Consider the following 27170-nt stretch of genomic DNA (forward strand, 5'->3'; position numbering starts at 1 on the left):
AATACTCCCACCAAAAGATTGTACACCTTATCCACTAAATTAATAGGCCAAAGGTCCTTGATATCCACTAGCCTTCCCTTTATAGGGATTAAGACCAAGCTAAATGCATGAAGGCTTCTCCAAAACAAACCAAAGTAATGAAATTCATGGAAAAAGCTCATCAACTCATATCTTAATGTTTCCAAAAGCCCATAGGCTTGACAATTTTAATCTCTCTTGTAAGAGCCTCCAATGCCTCCTCTTCAATGAAAACTCCATCCAATACCCTATTGTCCACCTCATCTACCTGCTTGAAACTAGCCCCTTCTAAACCAAGTCATCTAACCTCTAAATCCAAGTTCAATTGCCATAAGAAATTGGCTATCCCTCCCACAACCTAGTCCCCTTTGAAAGATAAGAGTCACCTACTTTCGATCTGCTTCTTCAATTCTTATGTACTAGTATGTGGATTTTTTATGGTGGCAAGGGAGAGAGGTGACGGGCTTAAAAAAAAAGGAAAAAAAGAAAATCTGGGAACATAATAAAAGGAACTGGCTGCAACTAACTAGAGACTCAAAGACCACCTTTCTTAGCCTATTGGCTAAAACCTCACTTGTACAAACCCCCCAACAAACTTATAGGCCTAAAATCCCTTAAATCTCCAACACTCGCTTTTTTTGGGATTAAAACCAGAAAGGTTGCATTTAGGCTTTTAACAAAGTTACAGTGTTCGTAGAATTCGTTGAAAAATCTCATCACATCATCCTTCACAAAGTCCCAAGAAAACTACCAGAATGCCATAGAGAAACCGTCAGGCTCTGGTGCTTTGTCCCCACTACACCCCAACAGAGCACCAAACACCTCTTCTGTGAATGGCACCTTCAAAGCTAAAGCGTCCAGAGTCTCAAATTGCAGCCCAAATAAAGGACACCAATCCCCTAGATTGGACAGCAAAGATTGAAAGACTCTAACCACCCCTTCCTTGATTTCATTCTCCTCTGAAAGCCAAATACCATTAATCTTAATTTTGTCCACATTATTCCTCCTTCTGTGTGCATTGGCCATCTTGTGAAAGAATCTCATATTTTTGTCACCCTCTTTTAGCCACACTTCCCTAGATTTTTACCGCCAAGAGATCTCTTCTAGCATAACCCATTTTTTATATTCTTCCCTCGCTTCTTTTCTAGCTTCCAACTCCTCCAAAGACAGGGTGCTAGTCTTTTCCTTAGCATCTTAATAGCCCACTTGATTCAGAGCCAAATCCTTCCCGGCTTCAACCCTACCAAAAACATCTCTGTTCCACTCATTCAGTTTAGACTTCAAGGCCTTTAATTTTGCCACCAAAATAAAAATTGAAGAGCCACTAAAGTTGTCCCCCTCCCACCACATCTTCAGAAGATCCTTAAAGCCCTCCACCTTCAGCCACATATTCTCAAATCTAAAAAGGGAGGAGGGGCCTTTTATTAGACTTCCTCCATCTAAAAGAATTGGGAAATGGTCAGACACAAGTCTCAAAAGGACACACTGCATCGACCCGCTAAAACAGCAATCCCACCCCTCATTCACTAAAAAAGGATCCAGCCTTGACAATAACTGATTGTTCACCCCTCCACTCCAGGTAAAAGGAACCCTCAACAACGGCAGGTCCTTTAACTCTAAGTCTTCTATTACCTCAGAGATCCTTCTCATGTTTGAGTTCAAACTCTCCCCTGCTACACTCTTCAGGGCATTTAATCGAGTTAAAATCCCCAGCAACACACCACGGGCCACTCCAAAGTCCCTTTATGGCCCCCAACTCACCCCAGGAACACTCCCTATCCCTCCTCAAAGTCAGGCCATAAACCCCTATAAAAGTTCAAATGAAGCCATCCTCACAATTCTTACATTGGAATGAGATTAAGAACACTCCCGTTTCGAAATTGACCAACTCCAACACCCTATTATCCCAAAAAAACCACTATAACTCTAGCAGCACCCCTTGAGTCCACAGTTCCCCATTCTAAGAATCTCCCCACTCCTAAGCTACGAATGAGACCCCTTGACATTCCCTAGATCTTAGTTTCCTGTAAGCAAACCAAATCCACCTTATTCTTTTTTATCAAAGCTTTGATCACCTTCCTTTTGTCACTGTCATTAGCCCCTCTTACATTCCAGGAAAGCATTCAAATCTTCATCTAGACCTGAAAGTGTTGCCCCCTTCTTCTCCTCCTCCTCCAATATAATTCACAATACATTCTAGCTTTCTCAACTCCTTTTCAAACCTTGATGACTCCAATTTTTTCCTTTTCCTACCATCCAACTTCCCCTTCTAATCTTTCCTCTCTTTCATCCTTTTTAACAAGGTCAAAATCTCCCCTTTGAATCCCTCCGTCGACATTCCTATCCAGCAACTGAACTTAGCCAAACAACTAGATGACCAGCTAAGAGTACCCGCTTCCTCACCCTCCTCCAAAACCTCCTGTATTGCCCTTTCCGATGAAACCTCTATCACTTCCTCAACAGCCCTTAGTTCCTTACCTAAAAATCCAAAACCCTCTGCCTCCCTCCCATCTGCCAAAATCATCCTTAAGGGGTCCAAAATTGCTAGCATGTCCTCCTTTGAAACATAGCCCCAATCGGATCCCCTGCTAGTGGTGACGAGTGTCCCATCCAACCCAGAAGGAGTAGAAGAAGAAGAAGAAGAAAGATCCCGCTTCCCCAAGAAGAACAAAGAACAAAGGGGAGGAGTTGTGTACCTGGAGGCCTCCTCCATTAGAGCTTCGTCGGTGATCTCTACATGATGAGGTGAGCCCTAGCCCCTTTTAAGGCTTTAGCAATGGGTCGGCCCTTTTTAAAAGAACTATGGTTAATGCATGAAAGATTAGGGCATCCAAGTTTTTTCTCTTTGAAAACTTTGTACCCTAAATTGTGTGTCAACTTGGATTTGTTAAAAAACCACTATATTTCTTATTCCTTGAGCAGTAAAATAAGTGAAATTCCTTTTTCTCTCATCCACACTGATGTTTGGGGTCCTTCACAAGTTACTTATCATTTAGGAGCATTGTTCATAAGTTTTATAGATGATTGTACTCGAACCACATGGATCTATCTCCTAAAAGAAAAATCTGATACTATCCTCACCCTTAAACAATTCCATCAAATGATCCAAACCCAGTTTAATGCAAAATTGCAAGTTGTGGAGTTGGACAATGGAGGGGAGTATTTAAACCAAACCCTTGGAAATTATTTCTTGGAGAATGGGATTATTCATCAAACCTCTTGTGTAGGTACTCCTCAACAAAATGGGGTAGCTAAAAGGAAGATTAGACATTTGTTGGAGGCCTTAATGTTTGCTAGAAATGTTCCTAAGTTTTTTTAGGGAGATGCAGTGCTTACAATTATCTACCTTATCAAGAGAATGCCCACAAAAAGCCTAAACTCCAAGACTCTAATTGACATCCTAAAACAACACCTACCTCACATAAATTGCCTTGGCTCCCTTCCACCCAAGGTCTTTGGTTATACTATATTTGTCTCCATGAATGTATGTTTTTTTGAAAACCAGCCCTATTACCAGAAATATGATCTTCAAGGGGAGAAAATATTGCAAGAAAATCAGTCTTAGATGCCCTTTACACTTTTGGAGTCATGCAACCGAACATGGTGATGTAGAGCAAGTAGACAACATACAACCAGCAATAGGAAAAGAAACTAACATCATAAAACCAGTAGTAGTAGAAAATGCTACAAAACATGGTGATGTAGAGGAGATGGACAACATACAACCAGCAGCAGGAAAAGAAACCCACATCATAAAACCAGCAATAGCCGAAAATGCTGATTCAGACTTGATGGTTTACTCTATGAGGCCAAGGCTACCAATGCAAGAGCAAGACCCAATCTCTCTTACACACAATCAATCATCAACTCCAGAATCAGGTACATCTAATCCTTCTAATCCTTCTCTTCTTAATCATGGTTTTGACACTGATCTTAATATTCCTATAGCTATTCACAAAGGTGTTAGAAGTTATATTAAACATCCTTTGTCAAACTTTCTATCCTATCATAGACCTTGCCACCAATATTAGGCCTTTACCACTCATTTGTCCTCAGATTCAGTTCCTAAATATGTACAAGAGGCTGAAAGTGATCCTATGTGGAAGGAGGCTATAAATGAAGAGATGAAAGCCTTGTATAAAAATGAAACATTGGATATTGTTGATTTGTCCAAAGATAAAAAATTAGTAGGATGCAAGTGGGTGTTCACCATTAAATACAAAGTTGATGGTTCGATTGAGAAGTATAAAGCTAGGTTAGTAACAAAGGAATACATACAAATCTATGGAATTGATAACTAAGAAACTTTTGCACCTGTGGCAAAAATGAATTCCATTAGAGTTCTTTTATCCTTAGCAGCAAATCTTGATTGGCCTCTATAACAATTTGATGTAAAAAATGTTTTTTTCATGGGAACTTGGAAAAATAAGTATTTATGGATTTGTCTCCTAGTTTTGAAGGAAAATTCAGCAATTGAAAGGTTTTTAGATTGAAAAAATCATTGTATGGTTTGAAGCAATCTCCTCCGGCATGGTTTAAGAGATTTATTAAGTCTCTGCTCAAATTTGGCTATCACCAAAGCCAAGGAGATCATACTCTTTTCAACAAGCAATCACCTGAAAAGAATATTACTACACTTACTGTTACGTAGATGACATAATCTAAGATATTTTCTTGGCATTGAGATAGCAAGATCTAAAAGGGGAATTTATGTGACACAAAAGAAGTATATATTTTTGATTTGCTAAATGAAACCAGAATGCTAGGATGCAAACCTACGGGTACACCTATTAATCAAAATCATCAATTAGGTGCCATCACTGAAGGAATACGGTTGAAAAAGGAAGATATCAAAAACTTGTTGGGAGATTAATTTATTTATCCCACACCAGACCAAATATAGCATATGTCGTTAGCATGGTAAGCCAGTTTATGCACTCCCCCTTAAAAAGTCACATAGATGCAGTCTTAAGAATCTTGAGGTGCCTAAAGTCAACTCCAAGAAAAGGTTTATTGTTCTCAGAGAACAATCACCTCAGAGTTAAAGCTTACACAGATGCAAATTGGGCAGGTTCTATCACTGATAGGAGACCTACTTCAAGGTATTGTACTTTTGTGGGCCACAACTTGGTTACTTGGAGAAGAAAAAGCAACATGTAGTTGTTCGGTCTAGTGCTAAAGCGGAGTTTCGAGCCATGGACCTTGGCATTTGTGAACTCATGTGGCTAAAGTTTATGAAAGGAACTACAAGTTAATCTTGAGAATCCCATAAGACTATATTGTGATAACAAGGTTGCAATAAGCATTGCTCACAACCCAATACAACATGACAAGACTAAACATATCGAGATTGATAGACATTTTATTAAAGAAAGATTAATAGTGGACTGATTTGCACTCTGTTTGTTGCATCCAAAATACAACTAGTTGATGTCTTCACAGAGGGAGTTTAGAATCCTACACTCAACTCAATGGTTAGCAAGTTGGAAATGGAAGATATTTTGAACCAGCTTGAGGGAGAGTGTTGGAATCCAATAATTATTCCTGATTTCATGGAGTTTATTTGATTTATTCCTGATTTTATGCATATTTTCTGCATATTTAGATTAGTTGATTATGTAAATTAGGGGAGTTGTAATTTAGAAGATTTGTAGGAAGAATTTTAGGAATAGGTCAATTATCTTATTCTATTTCCATTTATTGTACAAGTTTGAAAGTTGTATATATATTTGTATTAATTTTTCAAAGAAATAAGAAGAAGATTTTATTTTCCAACAGTTTCTTCTTAGGAGGAGAGAATGATGCAGTCATTAATAGACAATTTATGGCAAGTTTGAAAATATCGAAGGTTTGAATGGAAAAAGTTTGTTATTAAATTAAAATTCAAAATGTCAGTTTTTTGTTATTAAAGGTTATTAATTGTGTCTTGGAAACCTTCAGAAACTAGTTGAAGGTTATCATTATAAAAGAGAAGAACCTACTTATTGTAAGGACTTTTGATGATTATCTAGAAAAAAGGTATAAAAAGTGATTAACCAGAACTTTCTGATTTCAGCTTATGCAAAGGGTTTTTCCTAAATTTTTCCTTAAGAAATCTTGGCTATGACAGTGTTTGGAGTAATTTAGTTATAGTCTCTAATTGGAAAGTAGCTATAATAACTTTTCAGTTTCCATCAAACCAGCCCCTTCTAAACTAGGTCATCTAACCTCTGAATCCAAGTACAATTGTCGGAAGAAATTGGATATCCCTCTCAACAACTTGGTCCCCTTTGAAAGCCAAGAGTCACCTACTTTCGAATTGCTTCTTCAATTCTTATGTTCTAGCTTGTGGATTTTTTATTGAGGCAAGGGAGAGAGGTGACAGGAAAAATAGAAAGAAAAAAAGAATATCTGGGAACATAATGAAAGGAACTGACTGCAACTAACTAGAGACTAATCCAACTATGTCATTCAAAATAAGAAAATGCACAAATAGAGGTCAAGAATGTCTTCATATGTCCTTACCACAAATATTATCATGTAATATTAATAATACCACCTCCTAAAGGAACACAAAAAACTTCAAACCCCAAACCCCATGAAACCAAGATCCTCAAAGAGGGAAATCCATCGATATAACTAAAGCAGGAAAGCAAATGGCTCATATACAAAGTTCAGGACTAAGACGAGATATTTTATAGTTTTGAAAGTAAAAAATGTCTAAGATAATTCCCCCCTACAAACTTGTGACTCAAAATTGTATTTTGGATTGCATGTCATTATCACTTCCTCAAAAACTCAACTTCGATTAAAAGACAAAGTTCAAAACAAAAAGAAGCATTAGCACAAGAAAGACTAAAAACTAAGGGCTTGTTTGTCAATGTATTTGAAAATAGTTTTTGAAAATGGTCCTTAAAAATAATTATTAATTGGCTTCAGAAACAAAATTTTGTTTGGGAAGTCAAATATGGAAGATATACACTCAGCTTACTCTCCATGAATGTAATGTACACTGCAAAAGTTCCCAAAGTATTCTTTATATTTTCATTATTACTCGGAATACTCCTCAAAAAACCAGTGATAATACCTCAAATTTGTTCTAGAAAACAATCTATTTATAGAACAAATTCTCAAAAAACTGTTTTTTATCAAAAGTTTGTCAAATGTTTTTTCAAAGTTAGTTTCTATTCTAAATGACAGAAAATTATTCTGGAGAACAGTTTCCAAAGAAGCTCATTCTAGTTTTTGTTTAGAGACATAAAGAGGTGATAAAATAAATTTAATAGAGCATGTACTTGATAACAAGTCCTAGATTATAAGTAAAGGAACAACCAAGCATCCAAATCTGGGCAGCAAATATATTAAATTGGAGAAAATAAATTACCAGTGAAGACAAGAACAAAAATTCTTTGAAATGGACCATAGTATTAGTGAAGACAATGAATGTTGTGGAAGAAAAGGAACAGAACATTTAAAAAAGAAAGTGAAGATTACCGAATAATATCAGATAATGATGAAGTAGGAACATCAGTGTATGTGTATGAATTATAAGGGGATTTATCCTTGGCCCCAACCTCTTCCGCAGAAATGGTAACTTGAAATTGCTGGGCTTTACTCTTTAGGACCAAACAATAACAAAGCAACGGACATCCAGAAAGAATGATTATTTTGCACAGCAGTATGAAAGAAGTGAAGTTGGCTTGTCTTACAAAGACCAAAATAAAGCATAAGGGCCAGAACAAACCAGAGTCCCAGAATTATAAGGATTTTGAAAAGAAATGCACTTGTCGTCGTCCAAACAACTTGACTGCAAAATGAAAGAAAAACAGTGATGATAAAAACCAGCATAAAACATCACAAATCCTTTACAACCACATGCCATACAATAAATGAAAGAAATTATTCTTACAATTTATCTTTTTCGGGTAAAGAGCAAACCCTCACTCATTTACTTTAGTAAGATAGTGTGTTTGCATTAAATAGAAGAAAGATATAAAGAGAAAGGAGTCAGGTACTTCAACAATAAAATATACAAAGGAACCAATGGACTAAAGAGAGAAACAAATTCCCCACAAAAAACAAGCCCACCACAAACCTCAAGGATGACATGAACACAAGGGAAATGGCTCCTCTCTTAGCCTATCAACTCATGAATTGCTAATTTAGGCTTCCAAGAAAATGAACACCCTGAAACTCTAGTGAAAACAATTCCTTCTGACATAGCGATAGTATCTCAATGACTTTCTATGTGCATATGATACCCAAAAGAAGGGGAAAAAACATCACTGAAATGTCCATCACAAGATTAGAGGCACCCAGCTCTTGCCACCTTCAGGCCCTCCAGTAGTGCCCCAATCTCTGCTTCAATGGCCAAATCAAAACTAGCCCCCTTCAGAAAAACTCAAATAATCCCACCTGTGTTATATATGAGTCCACCATTCCCATCCAACCTGGGTTACTTGAGAAGTAGCCATCAAAATTAAGTTTTAAGTTACCTACAGGCAGAGAAGCCAACTCAGCCTGAAACTCCACCACTCTCTTACACGAAAGGCAGACCAATCCTCAATCCAACAAAATAATGCTAAAGGGGATTCCAGAAAACTACATGGCAATTAACATCTAAATACTGTGAGGAAATAGATGATCTCCCACGCACCAACCATTAATTACCTAAGGAGCAGTTATCAAAATGAAGTTTTAGGGTTAATGACATGTTACAAGTGAGAAGACCCTACAAAGGCCCTTAGTCCTGATATTTGTATTCTGTGCATGAAGCATGGGGAATCAGCAGATCATCTTCTTCTTCATTGTTCCTTGACGATTGGGTTGTGGCACAGGTTATTTCAGTTAGCTAAGATGGATTGGGTTCCCCCAAGGAGCATATATGACATGATATTCATCAAATTTAAAGGCTTCAGTAATTCTAAGAGAGGGATAGTTTTGTGGCAAGCTACGAGCATCGCTCTAATTTGGGTTGTGTGGTGGGAAAGAAACGCAAGGATTTTCGAGGATAAAGCAAGGAATTCAGAGTTCCTTTGGGACTCTATTGTTTTCCTTGCTTCCCTTTGGGCTTTCTGTTCCAAGGCATTTAAGGGGACTCCCCTTAATGTGATTCAACTGGATTGGATAGCGGCGTGTACTCCATAAGGATTGGTCCTTAGTGAGAGTTCGTTTGTTTTATGTGTATTTTCCTATAATTTAGTTGTCTTTGGTGGGAGGATTTCTCATCCTTCTTCTTGTACTTCTTTTTTCTATCAATATATCTTTGTGTCGTTTCCAATCAAAAAAAAAAATGAAGCTTTAGGGTACCTAGACAAAGAGAGGCCAACTCATTGTGCTCCATCACTCTCTTACATGGGAGGTAGACCAGTTTTCAATCCAGAAAGATAATGCGACAGGGGATTCCATGAAACCCCTTGGTAACTGACATCCAATTAGTAATGAGGAAATAAATGTTCTCCCACACATCTACCAGAAATAGTGACACTTAACCCCCCACCCCAACTGTAACAGCAAATCAATCAAACAGCCAGAAGATAGCCAGCATGTCAGAGATATATCTAGGAGCTACCTGCACTAGCCAGATACCAAAAGCCTTCTCCAATGTTTTAAAAGAAGAAGAAGATGAAAGAAAAGAATATGGAAATAGTTAAAATTAGTAGTAACGAGCAAACTGAAATGAGAGTTTTGACCAATGTTTTAAAAGGCTATTGAGGCTTACACCTTGAGCCAATGCTTTGCAAATTGAGGCAACTATCCTTTGTACTATTAATTTTTTTTATTTATATATTTATATTTATATTTATCATTATTTATTATTTTAAATTTCTTATTTTAATCATTTTTAATATGGTTATAGTAAAGTGATATTGCAGCTTAAGTCTCAATATCCAAACAGTTGTAATCGGATATTGGCCTTTGTGGGCATCTTTGCTATATATTTTATAAGAGGCTCAAGCCTCAATGTTCAATGAGTTTTAAAGGTTCTATGCTTTTTTGGGGCTATTGGTACAAATTTTATAAGTTTTGTATTAGGTCCCAATTTGGGTTAAACCTTTTACAAATAAGGACTTAATTGACTTTCAATTAACCCTTTAAATGAAGGGGAAAAATAGAAATTAAGAATAAGGAATAAGGGAATTGTTGTTGACCTACTGGTTGAACTCATATATAATCATTATCTTATTATTGATAAATAAGGAAAAATACCACTATAATTAAGAAATGAAAAAAAGAATGAGTGGATATTAACACTAATGGGGAATCCCCCCATGAATTTTAATAACCCCAATGAGGATAATTTTTCTTTTTCTCTCCTTTTAGCCTAGGCAACTATTTTATACATCATGTGTACTTTGGTGCACCTCTGTTTAGACATCTTTATATATATATATATATATATATATATATACACTCTTTTTTGCCTATCAAAGAAAACACTCATGGGGAGGATAATATAGCAATTCGATATGATTGTATTCTTTTTTTTTTTTTAATGAGAAAGGATATGATTATATTCTTTGGAAGATACTATTAGTGATGTTTACAATATTGCCAAAAATTATTTGATGAATCCATGAGAGAGTTGAATTTAAAAGAGAGAAAAAGGAATTGAATTAGAAAGTATTAATAATGACAAATAATTAACCTTATTATTATGAAGTTTATTCCTTTTAATCATTCAATTTTCTTGTGACTTCATTAGTATAGCTTAATTTTACTCACCTCCTAAGGATTGAACTAAATACACTTAGCTAAATACACTTAGCCACCATTATTTCAAATTTTGTCAAATACCACCCCTACCCTTCTCATTTGTTAAATTCTACACACCTCTCCTTAGACTCAAAGTAAGGGAGGTATTGAAAAATTTGAAATCAATAATGGATAAGTGTGTTTAGGCCAAACTTTAGAGAAGGTAAATGAAATTAACCCTTATTAGTATTTTTTATTTTTTGAGTCTTTTTATTAGTTATTTATTTAGGTTTCCTCATCATTTTGGCTTGAGGTTATGTCTCATCTCATTTAGGCAAAATGCCTCAAGACCACCTTTAGCCTTTTAAAACATTGGTTTGACTATATGTATAGAATTGAGAGGATATTGCACATGAAATTCAATCAAATTGGAAAAGCACAAGACTGGCTCCAAAGTGTCAAGTAATTACCATATACCATCAAGTTAAAGGGAATCATAATAAGATAATTGCACAAGCTGCCATGCTTTATGGGGCAGGATGTGTCAATAGTTAAGGGAAAAAAAGGTTAAAAGAATTAGTTTCGGAAATGAGGATAGTAAGATAGCTGAGTAGCAAAATAAGGCATAGTAAGAAACCAATACAAATAGCGGAATTAAGGAAGATTATCATTTAAAATGATGCAGATGGCCACCAAAAAGACCAATGAGCACATGAGCAAGAAGAGGTTACTACAATCAATTTAAAGATAAAAGGACGACAGGCAAACAAAGGCTCCATTTTGTAGCATCTTTTTTACTGTTTCAGAGTTCTTTTACCCCTCACTGTGCCTCGCACCTTTTTGAAGACCTAGGCATGCATTTAATGATAGGAATTTAACAGTGGTCAAGAATTCATATAATAAACTCCAAATAATTGGAATTTTTTTTTTTTTTGATAAATAAGCACAGATTGTATAACAAAAGACAAAAAAACCACAAAGCATACAGGGGGTATACTAGGCAGCTAAGGCCTCACAACCAAAAAAGAAAAACAAAAAACTCAACAACCCTTAACTGGAGGCTAACCACTCCAAGAAGCTTATAAGGGAGAGCAACTCCTCTCCAATATACAATTTAACCCAACCCCATAAATTACAAACAAAAGAATTTTTGAGCTTCTGAATTATTAACACCTACCCCCCCCCCTTAAAGGCTAGTCTATTCCTCTCCTTCCAAACCGTCCAAAAAATGTACAACGGAATGGATTTCCAAATCTTTTTCCTTCTTTTTCCCACAAAAGGGCCCCTCCAGCTAAATAAGACCTCCTTTACAGTTTCTGAAAAGACCCATTGAACACCAAACAAACCAAGAACAATATCCCACAGCACTCTGGCCACTGTACAGTGTATGAGAATATGATTTCTTCACAACCACACAAGAAACAACAATTAGGGAGTTGCCACCCTCTTTTCTGGAGCCTATCTAGGGTAAGCACCTTCCCCCAAGTGTCCTCCCACGCAAAGAACGCAATTTTGGTTGAAACTTTATCCACCCAAATGCAACTTTTTGGAAAAACGGAGACAATGGGGCTGACCAACAAGCTGTACACTTTCTTGGCTTTGAACTGCCCGTTTCTTCCTCCCTTTCAATAGACCGAGTCTTCCTCCAAAGTAATCCTGTGACCCCTCAAAACATGAAGCAAATTACCTACCATATCCAATTCCCAATCATTAAAGTCCCTAAGAAATCTTAAATTCCAGCCTCCATGGCCGAAATTCTGGTCCCGCATCTCATCCACTGTGGCATTCCGATGAACCGCCATGGCATAAAGATGAGGGAATCTTTGGGACAGTACTGTACACCCGCACCAAAGATCAGTCCAAAATCTAATTTTGGTGCCTTTTCCCACATTAAATGCCATATTTTCCCAGCACCAATCCGATTCCTTCAAGATCTCCTTCCAAACCCCTACTCCAAACGCCCCATTAGCCTTCTTTGTCCTCCAACCAAAATCCTCTTGCCCATACTTCGCCACAAGCACCTGCTTCCAAAGATCATCCTTAACACAAGCAAATCTCCATACCCATTTGCCAAGCAAGGCTTTGTTCAAAAGGGCTAGCTTCTTTAAGCCAAGCCCCCTCTTTTCCTTATCCGCACAAATCACCTCTCAGTTAACTAAGTGGGCTTTCCTTTCCAGATTTCCCCCTCCTCACAGAAAATCTCTTTACAACTTTTCTAACCTCCTTGCCACTGTCTTGGACATACGAAAAAGGGACATTTGATACAAAGGCATACTAGCCATCGTGCTCTTTATAAGAGTGATTCTCCCTCCTTTGGAAATATATTGACGTTTCCAAAGCGCAAGTCTCCTCCTCACTCTCTCTTCCACCCCATCCCAGACGGAAGAAGCCTTATTAGGCGCCCCCAAGGGCAGCCCCAAATAGACTGAAGGCAAAAGCCCCACCCTGCATCCTAGCTCCACTACCATCTCTTCAACCTCTTGCACCTCACCAACTGGGATAATTTCACTTTTGCCAAATTAATCCTTAACCCTGAAGCAGCTTCAAACCAAAAAAGAATCCAGCTCAAATGCGTTAAGTGCTCCTTCTTTGCCTCACAAAAAACCACTGTATCATCAGCAAAGAGTAAGTGTGAAATGTTGACAGCCGGTCTTCTACCCCCCCAGATGCTACACCCAGAAAGATAACCCACTTCCACAGCCCTCCTAATTAGAACACTCAGCACTTTCATTCCCATGACAAAGAGGTAGGGAGAAAGAGGGTCTCCTTGGCGCAACCCCTTAGAACTTGGAAAGAAACCAGTTGGCACTCCATTTACCAAAACTGAGAACTTGGCTATAGAAATACAACTCCACATCCAACCCACCCACTTTGACCCAAACCCCATTTTTTGCAAAACCTTCAGCAAAAACTGTCAGTTAATGCTATCATACGCCTTCTTGATATCCAATTTGCATATTAGGCCTTTCTCTCCTCTTTTTTTCCATAAGTCAATTACCTCATTTGCAATTAAAGAGGCATCTAGAATCTGCCTACCCATGACAAAAGCATTCTGATCAGAGGAGACCACTTTTCCTATCATCTTCTTAAGTCTATTAGCCAGCACCTTAGCCAACAATTTATACAGCCCCCCCAAGAGGCTAACAGGTCTAAAATCCCCAAGGTCCTCAGCCCCCCCTCTCTTAGGTATCAAGACCAGAAACGTGTTGTTAAGGCTCTTGAGGAAAGAATTTTGCTCATGGAACTCCTTAAACATTTCCAATATCTCCTCTTTTACAATTCCCAACAGCTTTACCAAAAAGCCACAATGAAACCATCCGGTCCAGGGGCTTTGTCTCCATTCATATCCATCAAATAGAATGGACCTCAACCTCAGAAAAAGGGAGCTCCAAACACTCCGCTTCTTGCTGACTGATCTGCTTTAACTGCAGTCTCCCTATATCTGCCTTCCACTCCGAATTTTCTGAGAGCAACTGTTGAAAGGCATTCGCTACCCCTTCCCTCACTTCTTGCTCCTCTGACAACCACGCCCCATTTATCTTTATTTTGTCCAAGGAATTACTTCTTTGATGGGCAGTTTCCATACAATGGAAGTAGCCCGTATTTCTATCCCCTTCCCTTAACCATAACTCCCTTGATAACTGTCTCCAATGGATTTCTTCCAAGGACACCCACTTAGCGTACCACTCTTTGGCTTCCTTTTTAGAAACCGTTTCGTCCTTTGTCAAACTTCTCTCACTTTCCACCAGATCCTAGTATTCCACTTGTTGGAAAGCTGAAGCTTTATTGCTCTCCAGTCTCCCGAACACATCCCTATTCCAAACTTTTAAATTTTGTTTAATCTCCTTCATCTTTACAGCCAATCTATAACTAGCACTGCCTCTGACCTCTATCCCCTGCCACCTACTACGAATAAGATCTTTAAACCCCTCCACTTTAAGCCACATATTTTCGAACCTGAAAGGAAAGGGTCCTCTTCTTAAGCCACCACCCTTTAGTGAGATGGGGAAATGATCCGAGGTAGGCCGAGGCAACCTTCTCTATAGAACACTACTGAACTGATCAAGCCAGCTGAGAGTCGCAAGAAATCTGTCCAGTCTAGCCCAGGACTGATTATTCAGACCCCCACTCCAAGTAAATAATCCCCCTTGCAACAGAAGATCAACAAGCCCTAAGTCATCAATTATCTGAGCAAATCTCCTCATTGTTGAGGTTATTCTCCCTTGTCTACTCCTTTCCCTTTGGGAGAGAATCATATTAATTGGAATATAAGGCTTAAATTTGAACTTTTCTCTTCAAAGGGCCCTTACACAACTAAAGAAGAGGACATTGATTATTTAGAACACTGTTCAGGGAACAAAGAAGAGAAGATGAATGGATGATGATAATGACATGCCTCATGGACATCAATTACCAATTCCTAAGTTTTCAATTACCAAATACAAATGAAAACCTTAAAAAAGCAACCAAGTAACCACATAAGTAGGCATCAACAGAGTGCTCTATGAAAAAAAAATGGCCAAAGAAAATAAATAATTAATGTAAAACTAAGTGTCCATTTAGATACACTTCATATTTTCTCTTTTTAAAATAAGAAAATAATAGTAACTTTTAAATAATATACAAGAGCTCTTAGGGACTTGCATTGAAAGATTGATGGTTTGAAAAACTGTTTAAAAAAATTGAGGTATCAAAACCTCAAGTTTTAAATTTTTAAAGTGATTTTCAGAGGCATGTCTTTAAAGCAAATCCATACATTTTGCACAAGATGTTTTACTTTTATATAGAAATTTTTTATTTCAAATAAAAAAAAAAAACAGGAAGGTCATCAAAATGGACACAAATTCTCACCAATGACAACATCCAAATAATCACCAAATCTAAGTAGTTAGACAAAAAGGGCTACCTAATAGCTTTCTATTATTGCTGTACCTTCATGAAGCATGGATCCAAGTCAACAGTTGATATGATCTCAGCTCTCTGCCCTAAACTCAGGTTTGGAGACATTTTCCATGACAAATAGAGCGATTCCATTGGTATCTTGCCCCACAGGCAGTGTCCTCCAACATTTGCTGTTTAGTCAAAAATTGGAATTAAATTGGGGAGAGAGAAAGAGAGAGACTGAGAACGTTTAAAATAAGACTTCAGATTAGAACTGCAACAATTGAAAAATATTTTATAATTTGGTAAAGAATAAACATGGTAAAATAAAGAGCAAAACAAGACGTTAACAATGTTCTTAATCCTGAATTGATTAGCAAGATGCCAAGAAACAGATTGGTACACATCAAACCAAAGGAAAAAAAAAAAAGACCTAGATTCTCACGTATTTAACCATTAAATACTACCAATGTTTAGCTCTCTATAGCTCTTATATGACTGAGCTTTAATTTCAGGTAATTGCAAAACCCAAGCCCCTGCAAATTGTTATAAAAGTTACTCAGGTCAAAATTGAATGGGCACAAGTGAGAGGAAACTCAATGTATAATAGCATAATCACAGACTCAAGATGTGGACAAATTTTTAGCATCAATTAGGAAGTGACACATTATTGGTACTCATCATAAAAGCTGCATCTACAGTGTAATTTATGTGATAAACCTGGAAGCACAAGGAAAGCCATAGTACTTATTTTACCAATATGTGATAAACCCGAAGCAACAACTATTGACCAATTCACCATATGCAACTTTCTCTCAAGAGCCCCTACTCTTGAAGGATAAATCCCTTTGGAAATTTTCCAGCCTTAGATCACCTTTCTCGAGATGACAAATAATGACATTAAATAAATTGGTAAACTCGACAGAGCATTTTTTTATCAGAGTTAGTCTTCATCCTTTTAATAGATGCTATCTATTCCACATAATGAGCTGTTTCTAAAATCTTTCCTCCACCATGTCCCAAACTCGAGATAATATGAAATAGGCTCCCAACAAAAGGCATAGATTGGTGGTGGGCAGTGTCCCCACCCTGCATCCAGGTACACCAGCTAGATCCTCCACATTGCAATTATGAAGACATCAAAAATTTAAGCAACTAAAGCCTCTTACTTGAAAAAGGTGCCATGTCCATTATGTCCTTGGGTAAACCAAATCCACTAATTGACTCCTTGCTTTCAGCTGCAAGAAAATAGAAATTAGACCAAGTATCGCAAAGGAAAGCATACCTAAATCCTCAAAAACCAATAAAAATCCAACACAGAATTACATACCACACTTAACAATCAAGATTGTTAGTGATCCAGATTTGGATTCCATTGCTAGCTTACTAATATCAGGGAGAATAAAATTTGCTTGAGCTTGATGACTACCATCAACTCTGGTTGAACTGGTCAAAATGCATGCTCGATTGAACCGATAAACTGCAGGGTACTGTCTCCAAAGAACATCAGAGAAGAAGAAAATAATATTCAAGATATGCATGGAATTGATCAGTATAACTTAAAAAGACGCATGCATTCATACCTCTGCAAGTGCAATGTCAGATATTGGTCTTGCTAACAAGATATACAAAGGAAATGGACTCTGAGCTTGTACTCCATCATATGTAGACCCTGGTAGAGAAATTGTCATTTGAATCCTACAAAACCAACCAGCAGCAATCCAGTTAATGCCCTCAAAATGCAGTTGGATTTTATGCTATTGATGCAGCTAAGAAAAAGAGCCAACATCCTCAAAACTTAAGCAACTGAAACTCATTCAGTATCTTGAACAATTGCAGTTTGACTACGATAGGAAAAATTATAAGTTTTTTCTCCGCAACCCTATTTGCTTTTGCAACAGTGTGCTAAAGTGAAATTTGATCCATTAGGAACCTCTAAAACCACTTTCCCATAGATGATATTTACGAATGTCAATTTCCCTCTCTCTTGCATGTGTGTGTGTGCGCTCTTATGTGTTCTATACATGTATACATTTTTTTTTTTTTTCCAATAAGCAATGAGAGAGAGAGAGAGAGAACATACAAGACTACATAAAAATAGGAAAATAATAAAATATACAGTTTGTGAGCTGAATAATAACCTCCGAAGTGTGTGAGAAAAAGATATTTAAATAGACCTCATTATTTAACACAAAGGGGCATGTAAAATTAGCAATGAAATTGTTACCTTCTTTTGTGCTTTGCTTGTATTTTGTATCGCAAACATCTTTGAAGAAATGATGGCTACATTATTAAAAGAGTACAGTTAGAAACATAAAATTAAAGAAAGAATCTTGATTACCATTCAAATAAGTAATACATCTACAGGTTATTAGCACCAAAAGAATTGAACAAAGATTTAATGGAATAAAGAAAAGAAGTTTTCATGGCTAAAAATTAGTATATCCAACTATCAAGAATTTCATTGCCACTATATTTGTTTTGGGAAATCAAGTATCTCTTTCAAGGAAAGGCAAGTATGATGTTTCAAAATAATGATAATTGCAAACCATATTAAACTTCCAAGGAAATATATTGTAACTACACCAAACTATTTTAATAAGAAAACAAAGAAAAAAAAACAGAATAGAACATACAAAATACAGAAGCAGAAAACAAGTTGAAATATTGACAATTAAATACATTACATTTCCTACAGCACGCCGTTGAAGAATGTTATAAAGTTCGACAGGCTTGCAGTAAATGGATAAAGACTCTTCTGCTGCAATTTCCTCCTCTGCAGATAAGTGCACACGAGAATCTTGGCGGCACATCTGATCTGCGCTTCTAGAATAGCTGCAATTGCAAACATGAATTTTCTTTTCATGAAATGTGATGAAATGACCCATCAAAAGAAAAAGGAAAAAGGAAAATTGTTACACTTCCATTTGTACTTCAAACAACCATATTGCAAGTATCTAGCACTCTATCATTCAACCACTCAGATGCCAAGAAGTCAAGACCTTTGCTATATTCTTGAAATATTTTGCATTAATTGCTTTAAAGGCGCACCAATCACATTAAGAAACCATGGAGGGACAAAACCGCATAAAAAGACAACAAAGTGATTTACTTATAAATATAAATAACAACATTTGAGATAGTACTTATAAAAATTTGATTTACTTATAAATAAAGGAAATAAAATATGTTTTCCACCTTCCTTTTATCTTCATCCCCAAGGAATAGGAAAAAAGGAAAATAAAAACTCAAATCTTACATGGGTATGAAACCTTCCTAATTTTGCTAGGATGCCAAAATCAAGCAAATCAGAAATTAACCTAAATAAGGTAATTTTATACTTGGAAATAATATTATAAAGTGTATGGGCCTCTGAATAATGACTTGGTGGGTTGGGCTTGGGAAACAACACATGGTTTGGCCGAATACCAACTTGACATAGTTCAATTAGGTAGGCAAAAGAATAGTTTTGGAAAGCGCAAAGCACACCGAAGAGGCAAAACTCTCCTACAGCTTATGTGCAAGACCCAACACAATGTAGGCACTTGAGTGAAGTGAAACATGACTTAGGATGCATATCAATTATACAAATATGCTCCAAAATCAAATATGATCAGTGAAGATTTTAAAATTCCAAAATTTAAAAGCATTCAACAATGAAGATTTTAATCTATCAAAAAAATATATTATCCAAAATCTAATATAATAAATGAAGACTTTAAAATTCCAAAAATTTAAAAAAAGCATTCAACAAAAAGGTAATTAAATTATATAAATTTCAATATACAGTTAGAAATTTCAAGAATGAAAGTGTTTAAAAAATTAAAATAAAGTAGACAAGGTACACCTTTCCAACAAGGCACATGCCTTGACAAGCAAGGCGCTAAGTAGTTGCGGCTTAGGCCAAGGCACACTTTAAGCACACCTTTTAAAACTCTGGGAAAAAGTAAGGCTCATGCCAATTCTAGGCCATGCATTGTCCTATGCTCAAGCAACAATTGCAGTCCATGACATCCTAACTAAGTCCTAAAGAGTAAAGAAAAGAATTTTGTTGCAACAAGGATTCTACTATCCCAGAAAATGGGTGATAGCTAAGGTGGTTAGGTCTATAACAACAGCAATATTCAAGGTTGAGAAGTTTGATTAGAGAGATAGAGAAATTTTATTAACAAGGCATTAAGACGCATGCTCTATTAATTTCGAAATGCCCAAGTGAAAGATGAACTCAGAGAAAAAGTCCACTCTCTTATTCTACTGAGTTTGAGTAATATGGCTCTTCTTAAGGCCACAAAAAGAAGAAACAACTGTCTAGTTAAGACAAAAACTTAAGTCTATACAAGATAAAGTCTCTTGTGAGTTATTCGTATTTAAAGAAGCTATTGTTCACTTTGAAGATCAAGAAGGTACACTCAAACAATATCATTTTAATAAATTTATTTCAACTATTATACAATGTTTTAAAAGGCTAAAGGCAGTCTTGAGGTGTTTTTGCCAAAATGAGGTGAAGCATAAGCCTTGAGGCAAAACAAGGCATAAGCCTCAACTTAAAAATAATAATGATAGTAAAAAGAAAAAAATATTTAAAATCAGAAAAATACTAATAAAATAACATTACAATTAAATCCTAAGAAAACCATACAATGTATAATAATCAAATTAATTGCATGTCATTTTCAATAGTTTCTATGATGTATAATAATCAAATTAATTATATGTCATTTTTAATAGCTTCTAATTTAAGTTTTCTTTTTTTCTTTTTTCCTTTTAAAATCCAACTTCTTCTCATGCATTTATCAATAATCTTCAAAACTACCATCACTATCGCTAGTAGGATCCTCTAATGAATCAAAATTATATCCAATTGTTCTATTATCCTATCCATCAATGTTAATGTCAACTCAAATTTCCTTTTTATCCATTAATTATAGTGATCTTTTTTTCTTTATCCATCAATAATAAGATAATGATTACATATAATTTTGGTCATTTATATATACAAAAAGCCCATAAAGGCCCTAAACCCATCAAAACGTTTTGAATATTTAAGGCTTAAGCCTCAATAGCCTCGAGCTATAACCTTAAGGTTATAAGCCTCAAGGCTAATTTGCATAACCTCGCCTCAAGGCATAAGCCTTAATAGCCTTTTAAAACACTGTTATTATATATCTAAAGAAGAAGGCATGACTTTTTTATCTATTCCCTACCAAACTTCTATAAACACCCTATGGATACCATGATAATAAAGAGACTCTCCATGGAGTATGTATGGACAACCTTAAACTCAAATAAGTCCAAGAAAATGGCCTATGAGTATACAAAATATGTTTGTAGTGAAGGTTTGGTTGGGAATAACTATAGCAAAGAAGGATAAGTTCATATCAACCCAAAAGTTTTCAAGTGTCAAGCGTTACACTTGAGACAAGGAATGGCGCATTAGAATAAATTGTACAAAGCATTACAAAAACTAAAAGAAGAAAGCCTCTAATTCAAGTGATATAAAAGTCATAGATGAAAGCATTTCTCTAAATTTACTAGAGGTAACTCAGGTAAAGAGGCATTCTTTTTTCAAGGTGTTGCATCATTTCTCCTAATAGGGAATAGTTCAAGACTTGTGAGTCAATAGATGTTAGGAAGGTTCTTATTAGAATTGATGTAGTTTATGATTTTTTTGTTTTTGTTTTTTATGGGTAAACACAGAAGAGAATATATTAATTAGAAAAAGGAAGCCTGAAGGGCAACCCAAGGCATACAAGAAGTATACAGCAGGAGCCAAAAGGCTAAAAAGAGCAAAACAAGAGGGAAAACAAAAACCACACCCACCCTCACCTAGAGCCCAACCAATCAAAAAAGTCAATTAAAGATAAAGGGTCAGCATCTATATACAACTTTGTCTAAGACCATAAACTACACACAAAAGAATACTTCAACCTATGAACTGAAATCTCTTCATTGTCGAATGTTATCCTATTTCTATCTTTCCACACTGCCCAAAAAAGGCATAAAGGAGCTAGAGCTTTTTTGCGCTTCTTGCCCACAAAGGACTCAAACCAACCAAGGAGAGTCTCCCTTACCGAGCAAGGGAGAACCCAAGTCACTCCAAAGAGAGTGAATAATAACTCCCACAAACTCTAGTCTTCATGCAATGGATAAAGATGTGATTAGTAGACTCCTCTTAGGCTAGACAAAAGAAACATCTATTAGCAAGGGTCCAACCCCTCTTGAGTTAATCCAAAGTTAAAACTTCCCCCACGAGACTTCCCAAGCAAAAAAAAACCCACTCTAGGAGGAACATAAGGACTCCAAATTATTTTTCTTGGAAACCGAACTATACTTCCAAGCTCCCCAGCACTATAAAGAGGCTTAACTATGAAAAACCCACTTTTTGTCTTTTTCCAAACCCTACCCTCCACTTCTGCACTAACTCTCTTTCCTTGGATTGTCATGAGCAACTGCTCCACCAAGACTACCTCCCAATCATTGATGTAGTTTGTGATGTTGTTGACATAGGAAAGGTTGAATTAAGATACATTTCATTTCTTATTTATACTTTGTGGAAGAGGCAATACCTTTCGAAATGAGGGAGAATTACTTTGATTAAAAGCATGTTGCCTCTCTTCCAATCTATTTCATTTCTCTATTTGTCATTTCAAGAAAGATGAGTCTCAAGTTGGAGCAGATCCAGAAAATTTTCCTTTAGGTTAGTGGTGCTCCAGAGAAAAGACCTCACTTGGTTAATTGTTCCATTTTCTGTTTCGCAAAAAGGGGGAGGAGACTTGGCATTCGCAATCTTTCTACTATAAACAAGGCTTTGCTTGGAAAATCAAGTTGGAGGTTTCCAAATAGGCAATCAAGAAGATATATCAACCTAAAAGGAAATCGAGAAGACTTCAAGGAGATGGAATTCCAAGTTAATCTTTCTAGGACCTTTTTGTAGGGTTGTTGGTGCACTAGGTTCATAGTGCATTACATTTTTATTTAAGCACAAAATCATCCACATGCCTAAATCGATTTTTTTTTTTTTTTGATAAATAACACATGCCTAAATCGATTTTATTCTTTTATAAATTGGATGAATAATCATTTTAAATAAAAACCACCTTTGATTAGTATTATTCATGGTTAAAAAGGTTTTCAAAATGATAAGGAGTGTATATAGCCAAGTTTCCAAAAGGATATTGCACTAGAAATGCAAAAGTTTTTATGCAATTTTTTTTAATGATTTTTATGAAAAATGAGAGTGATTATTTCAAGAATAAAAGCTCATGTTTTGACATACATATTATCATTAAAAAGAGTTTTTCTCTTAAATTTTCATATTGAAATAATATGAGTCGTTAAAGGTCATTTGTACATCAATTTTCTATATTTTTTATATATTTGACCAAGTTGTTAGACAAACAATTTTTCTAAAAGCTTAAACTTACAAGATTTGTGGGATTCTAACAATTGATCCACAATAGGTGGGGTGGCTTGGGCCTTGTGTGGGAAAAGAGAGGAAGAAAGTGTGGTTTTCAGCTCCCTTGTGTCTTTTTTGGATTGTTTGGAAGGAAATAAACAGTAGGGCTTTGGAAAATGAGGGGCATTCGGTTCAAGGGTGTAAATCGTTTTTCCTTTGTAATCTTTGGGCATGGACTTAGGGGTTCTTTTTACTCTAGCCCCCCTTTGTGGATTTTGTAGATTGGTTAGGCTCTGGTTAAGGGGTTCTTTTTTCTCTCTTGTATACTACCTGTATGCTTTGGGGCGCGTCCTTGATGTGCCTTTTTCTTTTAATATATTGCTTTTTATTCATCAAAAAAAAAACAATTGATCAAACCGGTCAACCATAAGTTTCAATTGGTTGAGATGGTTTTAGGCAGTAAAGTTAAAGACTTAACCAATTATGGTTGGTTCAATTAGTTGAAGCTAGTGGTTGATTGTTGGTGCTACCAATTAATCTACAAGGCCCAACGATCCCCTACAATACAATTATACTAATGGCCAGTTTACTTATGCAACTCCTATATAAGGTTCTTATACTTAATTTATTGTAGAGGGAATTATTATACATTGTTCTTCAATCATTAATTAAGCCTTAAAGAATACTTTGAGAGCACTTTGGGTCAAAACTTGCATTTCAACTTAGTACACCTCAACCCTAATTTTATCTTGTATGAATTTGAGCTTAAACTTGTACTAGGATTTTATAAAATCAATTTTCTATCAATTGTTAACCTTGTGAAGATTACCAAGTTTTAAGGAGCTTAAGAATGGGGTATCACTTGAGAGGGTCCATTGGAACCATAATTCAAGGGAGATAGTTTGAAAACTCTGTCACTAAAAGTTTTGTTATTGTAAGGGTCCTTGGGAACCAAACCATAATCCAAGTATAAAGTTTGAAGGCTTGGGTTGGAAGCCTTGTTAGTGGAACCCTCAACATGGTTAAAAGATTGAGGAGAGTGGATATACGTTGGGTTGCGCCAAATCACTATAAAATATTGAGCTTCAATTTCTCTTCTATTCTCTATTTAATTTATAAGCAATAGTTTATATATTGTTTTCGTTATATTATTACAATTTTTTTTTTTATAAGTAACGTTATATTATTACATATAATTATCACTTGCATTCAAAATTGTTAAATTTTATAAAAAGTGACTGTCACCCAATTCACCCTCCTCTTAGGTGATTACATTAAGTTGATTAGCACATAAACCTAACAAAGTCCTTATGAAAAATAGGTTAGAACATTGGAGAATAGAAAGGGGGTTGGTGTTCCCAAAGCGTGCAAGAAGGCCATTGGTTTGGGATGTAGAATGCAATCAGAAATTGGTTTGAGGTTATAAAAAGTAGGTCCCATGGAATAGCAAGAGGGCAAAATTTTGGAAAGATAGATAATGCAGTGACTTGTTCTTGGAAAAGTCGTTCCATGTGATATTTTCCATAATTTCCTCCAAAGATGATTAGGTAGCAAAGGTGTGGGAGCAGGTCAAGAAGAAGGGGATAGTTGGAGTCCCAAATTCTCAAAACAGCTTGATGATTGAGAACGTGAGGGAGGGAGAGTTTTTGAAAGGAAATTGCATACTTTATCAATAAGAAGATATAAGGAAGATGACTTGAGTTGCAAGAAAACTAAGAGTGATCATTTAGATCCCTTTTACACATCCCTACAAAGGGGAGGTAGAGAGTCTTTACCCATAATCATTGTGTGAAATCTTTGGGTACCAACAAAGGTTGGATTCTTCACATGGGAAGCGGTTTGGAGAAGATTACTGGCACTAGATCATCTCATAAGGAGAGATAAAGTTTATTGAATGGATGTTATACATGTAAAAAGGATGAAAAGTGGGTTGATCATTTGTTTGGTCATTACCCAAAGAAAGAATGTTGTGGCAACTGATTTATTCTCTTTTTGGAGTGATTTAGGTGTTGCATTCTACAGTTAGAGGAAACCTCTTGTGTTGGCCTGGTTCATTTAAAGGAAAGAGGAAGAATGCATGGAGAGTTGCTCCTTGTGCTTGTATTAAACCTTATGAATGCAAAGAAATAGGAGGTTGTTTAATGAAGTAAAGTAGCCAAACCAAGCTAGCGAATCTTATTTTATGTCTATTTTTTGGGAATGTGAAAGTGTACATAGGGGCCATGCAATGTCCTTGATAAACTTTGTAGATTGGTCAAGCTTCAAGTAAGGAGAGGGAGTTTGCTTTTTATTTTCCCTTTTCTTGGTTAACCTTTTCGTGCATATTGTATACATCATGTGTACTTTGGCGCATCTCTTCTTAGGCATTTCTAATATATTTTCTTACTTACGAATAAGAAAAAAAAAAATTATGGCATATGCCTCTTAGGTATGAGTAAGAGGGGGACAACAAGGCTAAGCCAACAAGGTTTCTTGGATAAAAAGTAGGATAGCTAACATGGAATTTGGGCGAGTGAACAAGTTTAATGAGTTCCACAAAAATGAAGATTGTCCCACACAATGCAAGTTTTCAAAATGTGGGATTTTCAAAGGACTTTGAGCTTAATAGTTGATTCATCATGTTAATGGGCAAATATATCTCACTTAACCACTTGGTTCTAAGACATTCCTAAGACATTATTTAGTTCCCTTGCTAGTTATACTAGTTCGAGAATTTTTTATTGCACAACTAATGAAGGTACATTGAATCCCTTTTTTTGTGGATAGGTAAACAAAATAAAGAAATAAAAAGTTAACTAAAGGTGGACCAAAGAACACAGGTCATATACAAAGGAAGCCAAAATAGCAACAAAAAAAGGGGCAAAAAAAACCAATTGCCCCTTCAAGACGAATCTAAATAGTCAATAATCTCTAACATGATTAAGGAGCCTTCAAAAATCTTTCGTTCCTCTCCTTCTATGTTGTCCAAAAAACACATAGCCCTTCAAACCTTCTTCCTTTTTCAACTAAGAAGGATCTATCTCACCCTAACAGAGTCTCTTTTACGGAACATGGCATCACCAATGCAACACCAAACAAAGAGAATACCAAATTCCATAAGCCTCGAGCTCAAGCATAATGAAGGAGAATGTGATTAACCATCCATCCCTCTTTCATACAAAGAAAAAATCGATTCATCAAAGACCATCCCCTTCTTTGCAGTTGGTCCATGCAAACAAAAAATAAAAAACTACTTTGGTCAATTTCCATAGCCTTTAAAGGGAAAGCAACCACTCTTTCCTACCCCAGAAAAGAGTACAAGGATTTGACTATAAACTTCCCCTTCGTAGCATCCAACCAATGTAGGCTATCATCTTCATTCCTTCTCATCGGCTTTCCTTGAAGCCTTGAGAGAAACTCCTCAACCCTTTCCAACTACTAATCCTTCAAATTTCTTGAGAAATGGGTGTTCCAAAGCCCACCCTCTTCGTGACAGTCCCAAATATCCCCCACCCAAGCTTCTTTTGTCAAGGATATGGAATATAACAAGGAAAAGATTCTCTTATAGTTGAATCACCACACCAAATATCTTTCTGAAACTTCACCCTTCTACCATTACACATTATAAAGAGTCCTCTAATGATGTCCCACCCACTACTAATGGCCTTCCGCAACCCAACTCCAAAACCATCCTCTCTTTCTAAGAACACCAATGCCCCTCCAACACCCACCCCAATACTTCCTAGCAATAACCCTCTTCCAAGAGGCTCATTTTTTTAAGCAAACCTTTATAACCACTTTCCCATTTACACCTTACTAAGGATTGAAAATTTTTCTAATACCAAAGCCTCCACCTCTTTTCTCCCTACAAGTAATATCACATCTCATTAGATGAGGCATTTTTTCTGAAGAACCCCACCCCACAAGAAGTCCCTCTAAATCTTCTCAAGCCTTAAGCTTACTCTTTTAGGCATGACAAAAAAAAAACACTTGATAAATGAGCAAGCTTGAAAGGTTGCTTTTGGTAAGAGTAAGACTCCAACCTTTAGAGAGATACCGTCTTTTCCACATCGCCAGCCTCTTGCGGACTCTCTCCTCCATCAAATGCCAACATGTTGTCAATTTATAGGATGCCCTAAAGGAGAAGCCCAAATACACAATAGATAGAGCTTCCTTTTCCTCCTTAGAAACATTTCCCAGCAGAATTAAATTACTCCCTGCA

General features: G+C 36.3%; 1 protein-coding gene across 1 annotated transcript in view; it reads right to left on the reverse strand.

Moving 5' to 3' along the window:
• The window catches only part of LOC117934277 (polycomb group protein EMBRYONIC FLOWER 2), a 75659-nt gene that overhangs the window by 43744 nt on the left and 4745 nt on the right, over positions 1–27170 (reverse strand). The window contains exons 3-10 of the mRNA XM_034855948.1: positions 18261–18408; positions 17801–17856; positions 17157–17271; positions 16904–17063; positions 16743–16811; positions 15625–15764; positions 7742–7804; positions 7492–7613 (exon numbers count right to left, since the gene is read on the reverse strand). Of these exons, the coding sequence (XP_034711839.1) occupies positions 7492–7613; positions 7742–7804; positions 15625–15764; positions 16743–16811; positions 16904–17063; positions 17157–17271; positions 17801–17856; positions 18261–18408 (873 nt within the window). The remainder of the gene's footprint in view (positions 1–7491; positions 7614–7741; positions 7805–15624; positions 15765–16742; positions 16812–16903; positions 17064–17156; positions 17272–17800; positions 17857–18260; positions 18409–27170) is intronic.

The sequence above is a fragment of the Vitis riparia genome, chromosome 16 (assembly GCF_004353265.1).
Source record: "Vitis riparia cultivar Riparia Gloire de Montpellier isolate 1030 chromosome 16, EGFV_Vit.rip_1.0, whole genome shotgun sequence".
Taxonomy (NCBI): domain Eukaryota; kingdom Viridiplantae; phylum Streptophyta; class Magnoliopsida; order Vitales; family Vitaceae; genus Vitis; species Vitis riparia.